Raw genomic sequence first — 18697 nt, forward strand, 5'->3', positions numbered from 1 at the left:
ATGTATAAAATGCAATTCAGTCATGACTTATGTGGCTAGGGGGCTGCAGATTGGAAACTTCGTCAACAAAATTTCAATTCGAAAAACCCTAATTTCATCTATGTCAACAACTTTCTGCGAGTAGAAAACTTCGATGATCAGAGTTCTCTGATTACTAAAATTTATTAAATTATGAATTATAATTTTCCACCTCTGTGGTCAGTGTCCTTAAAATGTTGTCTCCCTTCCACATACAGGCAATTTAGCCTTTTGCACACCACCGTTAATTTATGAAACTAAAATATACTATTATAAAAATATGGAATTAAAATTACAATTAATTCATAAATAGTAGCTAGTAATCAGAAAGTACTTTTGATCGAATTATTGATGGTAGGTGCGAGATCCCGTATCGGCTGTAGGAGGAATATCAAAATAGTTTATAATTGGGTGTAATCCAGTTCTAAAGCAATTTGGTTCAACTACTTTTATAAAATTAATATACATTTGATCAATTTTTTAATATAAATATATTGAATGATTTAATATACGTATCATATCAAAAGGGCTTAAAATACCGCAAAACAATAAAAACAATTATCCTGGTACAACTTAAAAATCATGCTAAATCAATTAATACTTCCAACCACCGCCAAGCTAGCTAAACCACTCTAAAAATATATGTTTTGAAAACTGTTAATTGATTTGTCGTGATATTAGCTACGACGACTAAAATATTTATCATGATTTTCAACTATTAATTAATATTTTGGTCTCACCCATTAAGAGTGAAACTATAATTAATTATTATTTATCACAAAATTTAAACTTTAACGATGTTGATTAACTCGAGAAAATGTCATTTTTTTTGGTAGTGGAATTATAATTCTGGAGGTCATGTGGTTGATACAAGATCTTGAGTATATATGGGCAATGATCTGTATCGTGTAGGGGAATGTATCGACAGAGTCAATAATTGAAATCTTTGATAATCATGCAAAAGAACATATCCATAATTGTATATGCACATGAATGGTAGGATCATAAGTTGATACATAGCTGTCTCACATGGGCAATTATGCTTCATCCCGATTGCACTGCTGCACATGCAACCATGCCAGTTTCCTACATATAAATACAGCGCTTCCCTTTGACTTGGACATTGCAACACATTCTCAGTATCTCTTCATCTCTCACTACAGTACAGCAAACTATTTCTGCAATCTCTGAGTTAAATCCTTTTCTATCATGGCCAGCGCTACAATATTAGCTGAAAATTGCTCGTTTGGTGAGAATCTTGATGAGCTTAACGACGTTGAGTTCTCAAACATCGACAGTTCATTTATCATGTCATTACTCGACGACTCACCAGTGGAAGGAGGGGACGACCAAACGCTTATAAGCGTGATTCAGTCTCTTGAATCGGAGATTATGACTCCGAACTCGTTCTTGGAGACTAACTCGGAGTGCTGCCTAGAGGATTATGCATTTTCTGATGTAGAGCAGATGTATGGCTGTTCGACATCAAGTGATCACGTCTACTTTGAAGGGATCGACGGGGACATGTCTTATATGTCGCTGACTAATGACATGACTAGTTATTTCATTGACCAATCCGCAGACCTGATGGAAAATGTGGTTGAATTTGTAGGGTTGAGAGATTATTCACAAGTTTGTTGTGGGGTGGCGATAGAGGAGGATGACTATAATGGTTTATGGCAGTAAATCTACCTGATGTATTGGCTTTTCACGTTTGTATTTATTTTTTCAATCAACACAGTAAAAAATGAATGTATTTTAATTATTTTTATTTATTTTACACTAATATAAAACACAAAATCAAACATATCAGAAACATTTAAAGACACACATATATAGACGATAGTTGTCTCTGCATGAGGGTTTGTCGTTCTCTCTACATGATATTCCATTGTTATCATACTTCTTTCTCGTCCCTTCTCCTTGAGACCTGGTGTCGTCCGTACCTGCTTAGTGAGGTTTGTCAACCGTTCTTTGCTAGGGCTAGGCCACTACACCGAGAGTTTCCGTTCTTGATTTATTATTTTCTCTGGTGACTTTTGCAGTGTATCTTTCTTTTGTTTTTTCTATTTTTTGTTTTAATTTTTATCTGGGTCTTGCAATCTTGTTTAGTAGTGTCCCTGTTCTTCGCTAGTTTTGCCTTTGTTTGTGAGTCCGTCCGAGCTATAGGGTTGTATGGTCTTCTAAATATTAAGGTTTTGTCTCTTTTTGGTTTGTTCTTTATAGGGTTTAGTCTTTTTGGGGTTGGTTTCTCAGGATTCGAGGGGTATTTTCTATTTCATGTTTTTGCAACCGATCCAAGTCAAGGGGTTGTAGGTTCAGCATTCTCTACTACATCTACTATGCGGTTTGTGTGATCACTTTTTTCTCCTCTATTACACTCTTGGTCGTAGGTTACATGGAGATTGATATAGGGCACTTACGTGGGGCTCTTAAGCTCACAGATGATGAGGGGGGTGGGTCAGTGATGCCCAACGGTTTATGGAATGCAGACTAAGAGGGACACCTGATGATTTTGGTAGGATGATCATTATCAGATAGGGTGTTTAACTTGGAGGGGATGGCTTGCTCTATTAAGAGTATGATCAATCCGGTTAAGGGGGTCAAGATCAAGCAGTTTCCCACGAGTCAGTTTCATCTCCATTTTGACCATAAATATAGACGCTGGCTAAATTCTAGTTGAGTTTTTAGAAAAATATTTTGATCCTAATAGTTTTCTTGTCGAGAATCCTATGCAGACCGACCTTGGTAGGTGTAATTTCTATGTCTACGTCCATGATCTCCTGCTAAGTAAATGAACCTTGGAGTGGCCACATACATTAGCAATCATCTAGGGAAATTTAAGGAGTTGGAGATGGATGAGCATGGTTAGGCATGGGGGATTTCACTTTGACTCCTGGTGCCCTATGCAGACATAAGGACACTTGTTTCATAAAGAAAAATGCAATTGTTTTACCTTTTCATGATAACACAACACCTATAGCCACCTATGAAGCATTTATAGCTACATCAAAGGGAATTTTAAAATCATATAATAAGAGCATCGGAAAATGGAGCATAGCGTCTTTGAGGCTTTGGAATGTTCATATAGTTTTTTGATTGAAGTAGAAAGAATTGGACTTGAGCAAATTTGTAAGTGGGCCTACAATGGTAGCATAATTCTTAATGAATTTATGATAAAAGCTCGTAAGGTCCAAAAAGGCACGAAGGTCTGTAGATGACTTCAGTATTACCACCTAATCACGAAGTCTCTCAAATGATCAAGCTAAGAATTAGTCACAAACCCTTACTAGTGACTTTAAATAAGGTCTGACAGTAGTTCTCATACGATAAGGGTCCAAAGCGGAGTTCAAGCGCTTAGATAAAAGTCTCCCACGAAGAAGGGTGGGAATTGTTGTGCATCATTTGGATCAACTCAATGGGCCCTTTTTGAGGTAGCAAGTAATACGTTGCAAAAGCTGCTCCTCAGAAATTGTGTAATAATAAAAAAAAATATTTGTAGCCTAGAAGACCCTACAAAATGGGTTGGAGCCGTCGAAAGGTGAAAGCTGGAGCTTGGGGGGTAAAGGGAGTTCAACCATACTAGTAGTGGTGTCCGTGGTGGTTGAAGTTTGAGGGGTAACTTGAAGCTTAGGCTGCAAAGGGGACCCCGAAGAGGAGATCTGATGCTGAAGCTTAGTGATAGATGCCTAAATTGCCACATTTTTATTAGAGAATTGTTTACCTTTCACTATTAAATAACTTTTAAACTATGTTTTCAGATTAAAAAGTTTAATGGAGTAATAAAAGGAAAAATGAAGCCAAACGATTGAAAAATAAAAACGGTTGTTAGAAAAAAAATAATATGACAAATGTAAATTCTGTTAGACGTGACCACGTCTAACTTAGCGAGAAAGTAACACATGAGAAGTGATGGACGAATTTTCTAGAGAAAAGCTGGTCCACATGGATTATAGTGATTTTTGAGATTTGTAATCTTCTTTTCGTAAAGTAATTTTATTAGGGTTAAGAGTTTTAATTAAATAGAACTTAGAATTTTATTAGAAATCTACCTTTTTAAGTATCTAGGTTTATTGGGAAATTAATTAGTATAATTAGAGTATGTAATTCCTAGTTCAAGAATCTCATAATTTCATATTTATCTCTTGACTTTTATAAAATTCTTCTCACTTTCTTTTATGTGATCTCTCTTTAGCATGCTACACTAACTTCTTTATTTTTAGTTAAAAAGATAAGGCAAATGCTTGATTTTATATGTTGTGAGATCTGTGTTTTTTACTTCCATTTATTTGGGTATTTGTACTCTTCTCTAGGCTCTTACAAATAATATGATTTTTGAATAATTGGTATTGTTATTCATTGTTAAGAATATTTGCCTAACCAATTAGACTTTCAAATTCATAATTCTTTGTTTAGTTTTAATAACTACTAGCAATCCAGCATAATTCATTATATTGTAGTAGCTGATTATGCTGTGAGGATTTCACAATCTAGTTTAAATAAAGGATTAAAGGTAATTTTACTCCACTAACTTAAATCATTTTCTGTTTTAGTCCCGTAACTTTTAGGTTTCCATATGAGTTCTTTAATTTTTAAAAATGCTCAATTTTGGTAAATAATTGGATGAAAATGTTCAAAAACCGCCGAAAAGTGGCACAGGGCCATAATTTGCTCACATGGGAATGAAATGGATATTTGAAAGGAGGAAAAAAAATGATGTGGATTTCTTATCACCGTCATCTGATGAGAATTAGGGGGAAAGAATGGGCACCAACTGGTTTTATAAGTGGAGTCCCTTCTTCGATTTGCTCCAAACTGAATAAGAACCCTAAAAGACCCATTTCTGCGAGCAACCCAAAAAATTGAAGAACAATGTCAACAATAACGAGCGCGGCAGACTGTGGAATAGTAGCCATGATGCGTACATTATGGAGGAATGAGAATCCAGGAAGGCCGTTTCTTTCATGCCGAAAATACAAGGTAAAATTTATTCTAATTTACTTTAAAATTCTAGTATTGAATATAAAATTTTGGTGTTTTTTTGTTAGAAATGAGGTTGTAGGTCCTTTTATAGGAGGACCTCCCAATGTGTGAAAAAGTTAGGCCCTAGGGCCATTATTCCTAGATTGTTAAGAAAAATCAACACTTTGAAAGAAGATGTTGAAGCCATGCGTAGGAGAAACCACAAAATGAAAAAATGATGATAGGTTTATTTATTTTTTTTTTTTGTGTTGTTTGGCTTTTGTTTCAGAGCAAGGCATCTCCTACGAATTAATCTGCCATATTGTAAAAAATGTTCTTCTTTTTTTAAAAAAGTGGATTTTATGCTATGAAATTGTTGTAATGTAATTATAATTATTGCAATGTCATATCCTTGTTTGTAATGTTCAAAAGCCGCTGAAAAATGGCACTAGGCCATTAGTGGTCATTGGGCCATTTTATAACAATGACTATGTCCATTTCCTACAATTTCATGACTATAATTGAAAAGAAAACAATTCATGAAATTGTAGGAAATGGACATAGTCATTGTTATAAAATGGCCCAATGACCACTAATGGCAGGCCCATCTGGCAAGACCCACAAATCGACTCGACCCACTACCCGTAACCCTACCCAACTCACTACCTACTTATTCTAACCCTAATATCACTCATTCTCTCCTCTCCCTCTCCATACCGCCGACAGTCTTTCATTCTCTCTCTCTCTCTCGCCATGGCTATTATGAAATTTACCTTCCTTCTTCTCCATCATTTTTTAAGGTGGCTTTCCAAAGCCAATCCGATGGTGTTTTGGAAAGCCACCGCGGTTTTTCTATCATGTTCCTTCTTCTCCCCTTTAAAAGGGATCTCCCCTCTCGGCCATTTTGATACATATTACTACATTATTCTTCTATCTCACTCTAAAAGGTTCTGAGTGAACATTGTAGTGGGTCTTTGTGATCGTGCTTATCTGAGATCTCTATGATTTGTGGTGTGGTTTGGTGTAGCCGTGGGTGTGGCTATCTGTGGTGGCTGAGTCTCTATGACCATGTTCTGAGTATTCTTAGTTTGGATTTGGCTATATCTGAGCCTAAACTTATTCTCATATTCATATTCTTTCACTCTGTTCATTTTATTACTATTTTGATTATATTTTTGGTCTGTAATTATTTAAGGAGTTTCGTACTCCATTCTTTTGTAATAGTTGATTAGGTTATTCTGAAAAAGAATACCACAAAAGGGGGTGTTTCCTCCCTACAGTGATAAACTATAAATACTGTAACATTCATATGTATAGGAAAAGGTTGGAAAATAACATTTAAAAGCCAAAAAACGTTGTGATTGTTTACAATAATTGATGTCAAAAAGACCACAAAATATTGTCATTGTCTACCATAAATCTGGCTTCAAAACTAACTAACAGGACCAGACAAAACACAAGTATTAATGTCATCATATTCAACTAGCATTCACTGGTTTAAATTTAAAAACTTCCGCACTTTATCTGTGACGTCCGTAGAATTTTTATGTAATTGGGAGACTAATTGGTAATTATTAGAAATCTAGATGTAATTAGTAAATAAATTATAGATTGAATTTGGAATATAATAACTCTTAAACGGATTAAATTGGAGTTCATTATAATATTTGGGGCAAATTATAGTAATTAAGAAAATGAAAAGGGTGTAATTGGTATTTTAAGAAAAGTTTAATTAAATATATAAAATAATAATAATAATATTATGTATATAACAATATAATATATATATATATATATAAAGTGAAGAGAGAGAGAGAGAGTTGTGAGTGTGAGGCGGTGGGCTTTTTGTTCTTTCTCATTATAAAATAAAACACATACACATTTTATACAAGCAAACACATATTCCAAACACACACACACCGACGCACACACATTGTGGAAACAGAGGTACGGGATTTTAGATTTTAATCTTTAATAATTTATATAATTATATTATTTAATTAGTCCGTTTATTAAATGTTGATTATATTGAGCGGTGAACTATTTAATCGGAGTATTTTATAATTTTAGCTATTTAAATTAGTGTCGTATTAAATATCACAATTGCTATAAAAATGATATAGTTGGGCAATTAAATTATTTGATTTGTTAGATTTAATTATCCTTATAGTTAATTTATACAATTCCATCGGAATGATTAATCGAATATGTAATTCTATGTATTGTTGCTTAATTAAATTGTATAGCAACGGTAAATTGACAGAAAATTCATAGAAATACTTCGGATGTTATATTTTAGAAATATTATGTTATTAATTAGGGAAAGGAGGTTTCAGTGGTAATATAATTTACGAATGTTATTAAAAATGATAGTTATGGATATATAAGGGGTTTGATTAAATGAATTCTTATGAATTTATTGATAAATTAAATATATATTTGAGGAGCTTAAAAAAGGTAGTTATTTGAAAGAAATGGAACAGGGGGTTGGACTTTAATATAAATAGAATATTAAAAGATTGATAGAAATGTACGAACATTATATAATAGGTTATTTAGAGTTTATGATATTCTATATATATGTTGATTATACGTATAACATTTTGTTATAGGACGTGACGACAAAGTAGAGGGTTGAGCAGTCCCTCGTGAATCGAAGTATTTTGGGATTTAAGGTAAGTATAGCTAATTGGATTTATACATAATATATATCTATATGTGTAGTATTGTATATATTATATATGTTGATTTTCTTGGATGCGAACGTGGATTTGGCTTTATATTATTATGCGTGGCTTTCGTATATTGATTGTTTATATAATTAGTTGTGGATTATTTGCTAGATTATCATAATATTGGTGAAATTGTTACTATGTGATATGTAATGGTAATGTAGAGATATGCGGGATATGATTATGTGATAATCATATAATTGGTTGTTGATGAAATCAAATTGGGAGTTGTTGTTGAAGAAGTGATTATTATAAAGAAAAGAATGATGATCGTGAATTGAAATAAAAGATGATGCTTACCTAGTTGGAAACACAGTCAATGGTTTATGAAAATGTGATTGATATTGAGATATGAAAAATATGTGAATTAAGCTAGGTACCATGGCGCGTAGGGTACCGGGGTATTTCGGGGCAGCAGGGAATATCCTGTGCTTGTTAGCTACACACTGGGGTGGTGTGGGGGTACCATGTTTGTTGTGATGTCCTGTGCTATATTGCTACACAGCTGGAGTAAAAGAGTGTGGGGATATCACACAACGGGTATCCTGTGCTGTATATAATATGATGATGGCCGGCGAAACCATTGACTGATGTATACCAATTAGAGTAAGTGGGGCCCTTAACTAATAAACGATAATGTTGAATATTGTGTCATAGCTTGATTTTTAATTGTGAATAGGTATTACTGCTTATATTTGTTGTTGCTATTGATAATGACTGTTAGTCGATGTGACTGCATGTACGTGAAATTGTTGCCTGTGTGTATATATAAACTGATCAGCTATACTTATTGAGTAGGCAGCTCATTCCTTGCCACGTACTTTTCAGGAGATAGATCACACTGACTAACCACATTGACTTTGAGCGGTGCCGTCGTCTTTATTAGGTGGGTCAGCCGTGACTTCTGAAGCCAAAGTTTTTGATTATTGGGTTGTAAATATTCTGGTCTTTTGTCGGGATTTGTGTTTAAAAGTTGTGGTATGATTTTTCTTGAGGTTATGTACACAAGAACATGTAGTGAGGGTAAATATTACTTTTGGTGGTATGTATTATCTTTTGTGACATATAATATTATATTGATAAATTAGCATTTATTTTACTGGTTGAAATAGAATTACTTATAGAATGAGTTCTGATTACAGTAAGGCTGAAATAATGATAATTAGATGTAGCGGGTAGGGGGGTGCTACATTATCTTTGACTATTAGGTAAGTTGTTACAGATTGTGGCCTTGCAGAAAATGATGGCAATATTTGTCTGCCTCTGAAAGGTGGAGGTACTCAGATTGGGACTCTTGGTTGTAAAGTTGATTGTGGATTGGTCATTTCTAACTGTTGAAACATTGATGGGTCAGGCTTGTACACTGGTGGATAGGGTGCAGCTTGAGATTGCATTTGATCTTATGACAAACATACTTCAGGTTGCTCCTCTTCAGTGTGCACTTGCAAGGGTGGGAGAATAATTGTATGCAGAGTTCCCTGTAATCATAAATAAAAGTCCTTAATACTGGAATTCATATTGTGTGTAAAAATAAAACTTCATGTGTATGTACACTTACAATTGTTGTAGCCTGTTCCAATCCTTCAGTTTTAGACAATTGTTCAATTGCAGGTTGAGTAGCCTTTTTTCCTCCAGCATAATACAAAGTAACAGTACTTCAGCATTGTTATAAATAAGTATAGATTTAATATTAGTAATTGCTTACTCTTTTCTTAACTGTTTCATGTTGTCCCTTGTGAGTATGTCCAACTTCATGCCTTACTTGACCCTGTTATACAAAGTTGAAATTAGAATACATATGTGTAAGATGGTTAGAAACAAAAAGATGAACATATACTTGTTAGGTTTCATTTGGCACTCCTTTAGACACTTAGCAATGTCATGTCCAGACTCTCCACAGGTGTTGCAATACACTGTTTTCTGATGTCTTCTGAGCTTCTGCACCTGTGGTGTCTTTGACTTGTTTTTTTCTTGAGGCAGGCTCATCACTCTCTCTTCTTCTAGTTTTTATGGTCTACCTACAACCTTTCTAAAGTTTGGTGGTAGGGGAGGTATGATGCAGGACTCAAACAACATTCCTTCATGGCTCTATACTATAATATTCCTTCATCCCTCCCTCCTTAATCACACTATCTTTCATTGTCACCCTCAATTTGATCATAATCACTATCAACCAATTCATCACCTTGAACACCCCCACCCCTCTCACCGCCCTGACTACCCTTACCCCCTGTAGCACCATGAGCACCCTCACTCCTTACAGCCCTTAAATGCAACAATCTTCAGCCCCTCTACAACTTCAGGTATATCCCCCCCCCCCCACCACTTTAGTTTCTGCAGGCTCCTCACCCTCTTTAACTTCAACATAAATAAACATCTCTCTATTCTTTTTAATTTTCCTCTATTTTCTTTTCAAATCATTGTTATCAACTAAAAATTCAAAGCGTCTATTTACAATTATATAAACTATCCTACCTTTACTAGCCCAAGACCATAAAATAAGTTTAAAGTCTCAATATTGATCTCCTTGGCTAATACATAATCGTATTTAGAGACACTACGCATTACATACATAGCTTTAAGGACATGTTTAGTCATGCCATTATAATGCAGAGACAATGTAATTGAATCACCGTCAGGATCTGTAATTAAAAACAAAACAAAAAAAACAAAAAACACCAATTACTATATTGTAAATAAAGGAATCATGTAGGAGACCACATCTATTAAAAGCATAACAAAGACCGAGCAAATTAACTAAAAAAAACCCAACAAAAGTCCACATAAACATAAAACACACTGCACAAACCCAACAAGGATCCACATAAACAATAACAAACATAAAACCCTTTCGATACTTTGTATCTACAATTGAGAAGGGAGCATACCCACATGTCTCGTATCCCTTTTCTACACCATCGCTCTCTAACTAGCACTTCAATCAACCTGAATCTTGCTCTTCTTCACAGAAGTTTTAGGAGGAGTTCTTTTTTGGGCTGAAGATCGAAGAGAAATTAGGAAAAATTTGGGAGACTACTCACATGTATTGGGGGTGATCTCCATCTTCCCCCCCCCCCCCCCCCCAATTCCATGTCTGACGTGGATAAGAAATCTACATCATTCTTTTTTTTTTTTTCAAAAAATTCATTTCATTGCCATGTAAGCGAGTTATGGCCAATAAAATATTTTTCCCAATTAAAAATATCACGTGATGGCAATGTCTCATTTTTCGGTGGATTTCGAAAATTTTCAGCCAGTTTTGTACCAAAATTGAGCATTTTTTAAAATTAGAGGACTAAAATGAAATCCTAAAAAGTTACGGAACTAAAACGAAAAATGACTGAAGTTAGTGGACTAAAATTACATTTAATCCTTAAATAAATCATTGTAAGAGTTTATTGGTTAAGATTGGGTCTTTTTAGTTCTTAATGTTGTTGGTAAATTAAATCTTGAAAATGTTCCCAAAATTATTTACTAATTAAAAAATTAGGCAATGGAAGTTCCTTGACTAATGAAAAGGTAAGGAAAGATAAGGTCCTTCGATTGTACCAATAACATAACCAATTAATCCACTATGAATGATGTCATTGTTGTATCGATAATCAATAATAGAATCGAGTAGGATCGAGTCTTTAACTGCAAAGCTCTCATACTTATTCATTCTTTCACCTTTATTTTCCATATTTAGATTTTACCAAAACTCCCCATGATTTCCATCTGAAGAAATTGATTTAAAATCGATTTTTGTGGATTCAATCATACTTACTACTTTTATAAATATTAATGTAGAAATTTCTTACCAAATGATATAAATATTTCAAATTAATTTTAACTTCCTCAAGAAAATACTTTTTTTTCAAATATATTGAAAAGTAAATTAGTAGTTCAATTTTTAATTTTTTAAACGAATGTATCTATTACAAAAAGAATAAAATCGTCATATTTGTAAAATGACATTTAAGAAAAGTTTTTTTACAAATAATAATTTAATGGCCAATGAAACCTTGCTAGGTTGATATGGTTGAGGTCCAAGAAAATTATGAATTCGAGCCCTCTGAATATATATATATATGTACACTTCTATAATAATTAATTATCTTTATCTCGTTTAAGTGCATTCGAATTGATCTTTAAATTTGAATATATTGAAATCTCATACTAAGAAAAATAAAAATTATTGAAATGAATTCTTTAAATTAAAAAATATTAACAAATTTATTAAATATGGAAATCTATTTCATGGAAATTTTTATAATTTTCCCTACTATAAATCATATAAGATAGATTTTTATTTTTAAATGAAAGCAATGAACTATTATTTCTAAAATTGATTACAATTATCAATATCGCATACCAATATTCAACTATTATGGACAATTATAACAATGATGTAATAATCGTTAATATCTAATCAACAGTAGACGAGCATCCCTACACGTATGTGGAATTCAAACCCAAAATCTTATAGTCATGAGTTATCAATTTCACCAATTAAACTACGACTCCTTGGCAACATAGAAAATCTTTTGCTCATCACAATTCTCAAATCAAAGCAGGCTCAATTTATTTGTCCTATTGACCACACATTCCCTCAGCGAATCAAAGAGCGGATAACAAAACAGGGCCAAAGATGCCATTGAAACCTCCCCATCTTCATCTCCACCGTAGCTTATCGCCCACAGCAAAGCCTCTCACTCCACCGTATCATCTGGCATCAAACTTGCTCCCTGCACCGGCCGCATTGAATCTGAAGAAGAGTGGAGCAACAAGGCTGAGAAACCAACGGCAGAGATCATCTAAGGCTGCAATCTCAGCCTCACTTGGGCCACTCGATCTGACAGAGGATAACATCAAGCAGGTCCTGGATGATGCTAGAGTTGAGGTAACTCTTCTGTTCATAAGCACAATAATTAAGTACATTGAATACAAACCAGAAAATTAATTCAGAGATTTAGGCCTTTTTTGTTCTTATTTTTGTTTTCCATTGCCCAATTTTTTAAAAAAAATTTCTCGAAAAAAATAAAGCGGAAAGTTGACAATTTCAAACATTTATATAAGGATTATATAATTTCATCAAATATCAGGGAAGTATTTATAAATTTTATATAACAAGAGAATATCAGTAATTAAAAAATGAATGAAAACTCACTGATTTGGCTAACTGTTAGACGACCGTTAAATCAACGGTATTTTGGTAATTGTCCAAACGTCAAAACTTAGAAAAACTCGTTAAAATTTATCTTAAAAAAAAACTTGCATTTACACTCGAAATACAAATTTGATATGCTCAATCACCGAGCTAAACGGGTACTTATTCAAAGGAATTAAATTTACAGTGCCTATATCTGATAAAATGTTAGAATAGTTAAATTAAATTGCTGTTCCATACTTTCTAAGGCGACAACAAAGAAATTAAATAATATTTTTTTACTCCAATATAATTCACTTAAATGAGACGTAAATAATATAACATGACGTACTGATTATATTCACTTTGTTACGTATGCAAATTTCTCGTAATTTCATGCCTTTACGTTTTGACCTTTTGCAGTTGGCCCAACTATTTGACACTTCTGTTAACATAACAGGTAATAGTCTCATTGTGCAAACAACGATTTCACTTGTTCGGATTGAATTTATTATTTTACATTCTATTGTAATTTTTATTTTATTTAGATTTAATATAATTTACTTTATATTATAAAGGGATAATTATATTCCCCTTCCCTGAGATTTGACGTAAGTACACGTAGACTTCTTGTAGTTTGGAAAATTATATTTAGCATCCTTGATATTTGCTTCCGTCTAACAAATAAGTCATTTTATTAGTCAAAATTTATCGAATTTGCCGATATTAAAAAAAATAAAAAAAAATCTATATTTACCCATGATTGACTTATTACTGACTTATAGCAGGTCAAATAAATCTTTTTATGATCAAATTACCCTCATACGTCTTTACATATTAATGTATGTGAGGAGGTATATCTACACCGTTATAAGGGTAGTTTAGTTCGAAAAAATTGTTTGAACTGCAATAATTCAGGTTTAAGCCAATCAATGGTAAATATCAATTTTCATTTAGTTTTTTCGTTAATATCAGCAAATTTTGTGAATTTTAACTAATATAGGGACTTATTTGTTAGATTGAAACAAACTTCAGGGGTGCTAGATGTAATTTTCCAAACTACAGGGGATCTATATATAATTTCACCAAACCTCGAGGGAGGGGAGTATAATTGTCCATATTGTAAATGAGCAAATTATCCCCCTATGTTTTTTACACTTTGAAAAACACAAAAGATCAAATCACTGCATCTTTAAAAACACAAGAGAGAAATAACTATTTTTTTTTTCACTAAGAAGTAATTTGTTGCAATATTAGAAGATGGTTGCATGCATTTTTCCCTTTAATATATACACGCTATCAAAATAGAATTCTTCTTAAATAAAATGTGTGGCGTCATCTTTATACACATAGCATGTTTATGTTAAATAAAATAAAACATGCAATAGGATTTAAAACAAAACTTAGATCCCACGATTTCAGCTCCACGAAGTTGAATTGAAATTTGTATGTTGATGTGGAGAATATGTCGAACAGGAAAAGCAGAACTTGCTGAAGTAGACGGACCGTATGTGAAGATCAGCCTCAGCGGCCGGTTTTGGCATAAACGTTCCACGGTTTTGGCCAGGCTTGGGAATTACTTGAAGCAGAGAATCCCTGTAATTCACATAATTTTCCCTACATTTCTTGCCTTTTCGTTGTTTATTTTTCCTGTTAAGCATTTTGAGGTCTGAATAACATCATGGGCTTCTTCGATTCTCAGGAAATATTGGAGGTTGATATTGAGGATGAGAAACAGTTGGATGATAGCCCAGAAAACTTCTGAACTGATGCTCATTGTCCAGGCCTGATTTTTGCTTAATTTTCTTGTAGTTCTATTAACCACAACTGCTGTTCTGTCAGTCTATTCTCACTCCCTTTTTAGTACCTAAAGTTCCTTCCTCTTAATTTTATATAACTATTTATATAGTTACTTGTACCAAGAATTCTATGTACACTTAACTTAGAGGATATTTGGTTAAGCTTTTTTAAAACATTTTATAATTTTCAAAGTCTTATTTTAAAAAAGAATACCTCGAACATCTCTTAAGATGATTTTAAGAGCTTATAAGCTTAGTCAAAAACCCTCTTAATTCAAAATCAGAGTTTACATACATTATTTTGTTAAGAATGTTCGAATTCAGGTATTTGATCCGAACCTCCAATCTCTTTTTGATTCATTATACTACGTAAGATGTGGTTGGATCTAAGATCACATGAAATCTATGAAGATACATTTGAATGAAAGGTTTTGAATTTAAGTCAGAAAATCGTTTCAAGTGATTCTATATTGAAAGCCATTAATATTTTAAAATACATAGTTCAAGATGAGAGTCCAAGATTTTAAAATCTTTTTTAATATGAAATTATCCAAGCAAATCGCAAAGTCAAACAACCATTGGATCTGTATTTTCTATGATGTGACATGCAAATATTGCTCCAAATCCTGCATAAAATCACTCGTTAACTAGGACAAAGAAAAGATTGATAAGCATGAGGATATGAAGAGAATAGTGTCAAATTCATTTCACATCATTCAGCAACCAGAACAAGATTATGGTCAAACCCTGAGACAGCTTGTAAGACTTCACGACCCTCCAAACATTCAACCAGCGTCGGTTCAGGTTCATCAACAGAGCTACCCAATCCGAGCCTGCCATTTCTACCGCAGCCCCAACTCCAAACCTCTTGCTTGGCCGTCACAGCTAAGGAATGGACCCGCCCTCCAGAAACAGAAATTGGCATCTCGCCAACAAGACTGTCGACAACCAGAGGGACGTTCACTGACCCTTCTCTCCCAAGTTGAGAACTCTGGTTCCATCCCCATGTAACGACACTTCTACTATCTTCTCCCGACTCTGATAGCGTGTGTTCACAGATCGCCAAAGAGTGCCCTAGTCCTGACGCTATACTCAGAGGTCTTTGGCTCATATCAACTTGATGCAGTCCTAAATCTTCTTTTACTCTACCTAACTGCCCATATACGTTGCTCCCCCCACTTAAAAGAGAACCATCACCTGAAAATTGTATCCGAATTAGTTCAAAATGATCACATCACACAACATGAAAAAAAGGTGGATGGCATTGACTTACTGCACAATACTAGAGAATGATCAAGTCCACAAGCTATATCCACAACTTTAACATCAAAAAGTTCTTCGACTAAAGTAGGTTCCCATATGACAGGCATTTCCTTTTCCTTCTCTATTGCTGCTAAAACCAATTTCTCTGCTGTTTCAACCATCAAATTCGAGTTTTCACTTGATGAATACACTTTCTCAGCAACTGAATCAAGTGGAGAGGCCTCCAAAGATTTACCAATCTTTCCTAATCTACCATCTGCATAGTAACCCCAGCCGAACAGTTTCCCATCTTTAGACAGAGCAAGAGCGTGCCCCCAACCCAGGGAGACCTGCAAGATCATACAGATGAAAGGCATTAGCTCACTCAGCCCGTGATGTAACTTTTAGTCAGCTCCAAAGACTCTATAACAACTGTTATAATAAGCAATAGGCATCTCTAACAATTCTAAAGAACTAACATATTCTACCTTAAACATTATATGAGGACCACCTTAACTATCTCTTGTCCAAGAAGTGATTCAACTCTAGCTGGTAAAATAGCTTCAATAACATCTTTCCCAAGACCTAGCTGCCCACGGTTGGACTTTCCCCATACCCACAAAGTGCCATCATCTCCAATTGCAGCAGATATAACACCAGATGCAAATGCAGCTTGTATTCTCACTTGATTCAGTCCTTCTACTTTTTGTGGTTGACTCCACGTCTCTCTAAATCAAAAAGAAATTGTAATATTAAATGTTGTGATCAATGAATCAAATTTTTCAAGAAGCAATTTGCAGTATTTTCAATGCATAAAGACAAACTTGAACACAAATTCAAGCATTCTATAAGGCATTACAGACAGTAATTTCGGGCAACATATTGAATTTTTTGTTAAAAGTGAAAATTTTAATAATTTTCTCTCATTCAGAGGCTCCAATTCAAATGCAGCCATCACAGCCTCAAGAATACAAGGGTAGTTCTCTCAACAAAAGAAAAGCATGTCAGAAATATCTTGAAATTATGATAAATTTTTCCTTTTATGTCATTGAATTAAAAGTATGAGCTTTCAAAGAATTCCCAGCGGCTATAGATATCAGCTCATTTCGAAAAAAATGAATCATCAGCATTCATTTCCCCACCTTTCTTCCCAATTCTCACTATAATTGAACACATATTGACAATCCCAAGTAAAATTCAAAATTCAGCAAGCACAAAAAAAGAATTAGCAAATTAAATAGGACAAAACCTAGGAGAAAGTTGGCCACGGCCAAGCTGCGATTCGCTATTACGGCCCCAGGCCCAGACCTGGCCCTGAGAAGTGACGGCGAGGGAGTGGTAGTGGCCGGCGGTGATGCTGCAAAGGTCGGGCGGCAGGCCTGGGACAGGAGTGGGCTCGTAGGTGTCACAGCACAGACCCATTGGAGAAGCGGCCAGGCCTAGCGCACCCTGGGAACCATCGCCGAAGCTCATCACGGTCGTTTTGGCGGACATCCATCGCCGAGCCAGACCGATTAGGAGGCCCGACGGGGATCTGTTCTTTCTGTTGAGGAACCGCAGCATTATGCTCTTTCAGTTCTGAGGGACTGAAAGGTTAGATCTTGTTTGTAGTGATGTGATGTAATGCGTTTTTCCTTTATTTTAGAGTGTCTAAATTTAAAGCCAAAATGGGGGTTGCAAGATTTTTATTTTTATCAAATATCCGTACATACACATGTGATGCGTCAATAAATAAAATAAAATATTATAATAAAAATATTAGAATAAATAATATTCACACACCTTAATATTAGATCAAAATATACAAATACTCTCTATTTTTTACAAAATTACAACTATAACGTCAGAGTTGTAGTTTTAATTACAATTACACTCCCTATTCAAGTGCAAAACTTATGAAAATACCCTCCAAATAATATTACACTAACACCCCTCAGGGATGTACCTATAATTTTGCAAAAGATAGGGGATGTTTGTTTAAACTGATTTAACCTCAAAGAGTGTCAATTTAATTTATCCAAAATATTAATATATATTAATCAATGTGTTTAAATTATATATTTTGGTCAGTTTTAATACATATATACCATCAAGTGAAAACGATACAAATGTAGTGTCAGTTGAGGAATAAGTGCAAGATTAAGGATTTTGATGCATTTTAATTTATTTATCTCTCTTTATGTAAATTATTGTAATTTATTCATTATTTTTAATTGTATTGATGTATTGCTTAATCTATCGAAATGTTAATGTAATTATTACCTGTCACTTATAAAAATATATATATATATATACATATACATATAGTTTCTATTTTTTTGATAAAATGGGTTGTAAAAAAGTTTTAAGCAATATTAAAAGTTGGGAGGTTTTAAGAGTTAAGACTAAAAACTAAAAGTAGTGAAAAACTTGAATTTGAATTGTTTGAAAAAATGACTTAATATTTATAATTTTATAGATAAGATACAGATGTTGTACGGACCTAGTATTTTTAGTTTTTAGCTTAAAAGAGTCTAACTGAATCAGTAAAAAGTTAGAAATTGTAAACCAAAATCTATTTTTAATTTTATTTGCTAATAAGCTGATAAATAATTATTTTAATTCATTTGAATACCCGTGGAGTGTATGCATTAAATGTAATATAAGATGCAATATTAAAAAATAAATAAAGCACTTAACTATAGTCAATTGTCATGGTTTAAAAGATATAATTAATCTTGATCGCACAATGGTTATTGGCCGTAATTTTTGCAAGGGTGCTAAAACATTCGTTATGGCTAAAAATTATTGCGATAATTTTGCTGCGAATACATTTT

General features: G+C 33.8%; 2 protein-coding genes and 2 long non-coding RNA genes across 7 annotated transcripts; 2 read left to right on the forward strand and 2 right to left on the reverse strand.

The window, feature by feature from the left end:
* The first annotated feature begins 6859 nt into the window (after window positions 1-6859).
* LOC148784496 (uncharacterized) lies at window positions 6860-8806 on the forward strand. The gene is made up of 3 exons (XR_016063562.1): window positions 6860-6927; window positions 7593-7655; window positions 8541-8806. It is a non-coding gene; the product is annotated as an uncharacterized LOC148784496 (long non-coding RNA).
* Window positions 8803-10779, reverse strand: LOC148784497 (uncharacterized). 4 transcript variants are annotated; one of them, XR_016063559.1, is made up of 4 exons: window positions 10601-10779; window positions 9550-10354; window positions 9271-9480; window positions 8803-9190 (listed from the first exon to the last, which is right to left on the reverse strand). It is a non-coding gene; the product is annotated as an uncharacterized LOC148784497 (long non-coding RNA). The 4 variants fall into 4 exon arrangements; XR_016063560.1 differs by having other exon boundaries at window positions 8861-9190; window positions 10605-10779; XR_016063561.1 differs by having other exon boundaries at window positions 8861-9190; window positions 10285-10354.
* Window positions 10780-12262: 1483 nt separating this feature from the next.
* LOC105176868 (uncharacterized) lies at window positions 12263-14815 on the forward strand. Its single transcript, XM_088877330.1, has 4 exons — window positions 12263-12594; window positions 13264-13300; window positions 14317-14438; window positions 14543-14815. Exons 1-4 carry the CDS (start codon window positions 12343-12345, stop codon window positions 14603-14605), a joined length of 474 nt encoding a protein of 157 aa, XP_088733456.1. The 5' UTR covers window positions 12263-12342; the 3' UTR covers window positions 14606-14815.
* Window positions 14816-15287: 472 nt separating this feature from the next.
* On the reverse strand, window positions 15288-17514 carry RUG2 (Regulator of chromosome condensation (RCC1) family protein). The gene is made up of 4 exons (XM_011099801.3): window positions 17131-17514; window positions 16393-16609; window positions 15913-16231; window positions 15288-15836 (listed from the first exon to the last, which is right to left on the reverse strand). The coding sequence occupies exons 1-4, from the start codon at window positions 17442-17444 to the stop codon at window positions 15352-15354; spliced, it is 1335 nt and encodes a 444-aa protein (XP_011098103.1). The 5' UTR covers window positions 17445-17514; the 3' UTR covers window positions 15288-15351.
* Between the last annotated feature and the right edge of the window lie 1183 nt (window positions 17515-18697).

This window comes from Sesamum indicum, linkage group LG13 (genome assembly GCF_026168435.1).
Source record: "Sesamum indicum cultivar Baizhima isolate 11 linkage group LG13, ASM2616843v1, whole genome shotgun sequence".
NCBI lineage: Eukaryota > Viridiplantae > Streptophyta > Magnoliopsida > Lamiales > Pedaliaceae > Sesamum > Sesamum indicum.

Coding starts and splice junctions, on each gene's coding strand:
- LOC105176868 (XM_088877330.1), top strand. CDS start 12,343: ATGCCATTGAAACCTCCCCATCTTCATCTCCACCGTAGCTTATCGCCC. Junction 13,301..14,316: donor CACTTCTGTTAACATAACAG/GTAATAGTCTCA, acceptor TATGTCGAACAG/GAAAAGCAGAACTTGCTGAA. Junction 14,439..14,542: donor ACTTGAAGCAGAGAATCCCT/GTAATTCACATA, acceptor TTCGATTCTCAG/GAAATATTGGAGGTTGATAT.
- RUG2 (XM_011099801.3), bottom strand. CDS start 17,444: ATGCTGCGGTTCCTCAACAGAAAGAACAGATCCCCGTCGGGCCTCCTA. Junction 16,610..17,130: donor CGTGGCCAACTTTCTCCTAG/GTTTTGTCCTAT, acceptor TTTTTGATTTAG/AGAGACGTGGAGTCAACCAC. Junction 15,837..15,912: donor TCATTCTCTAGTATTGTGCA/GTAAGTCAATGC, acceptor TACAATTTTCAG/GTGATGGTTCTCTTTTAAGT.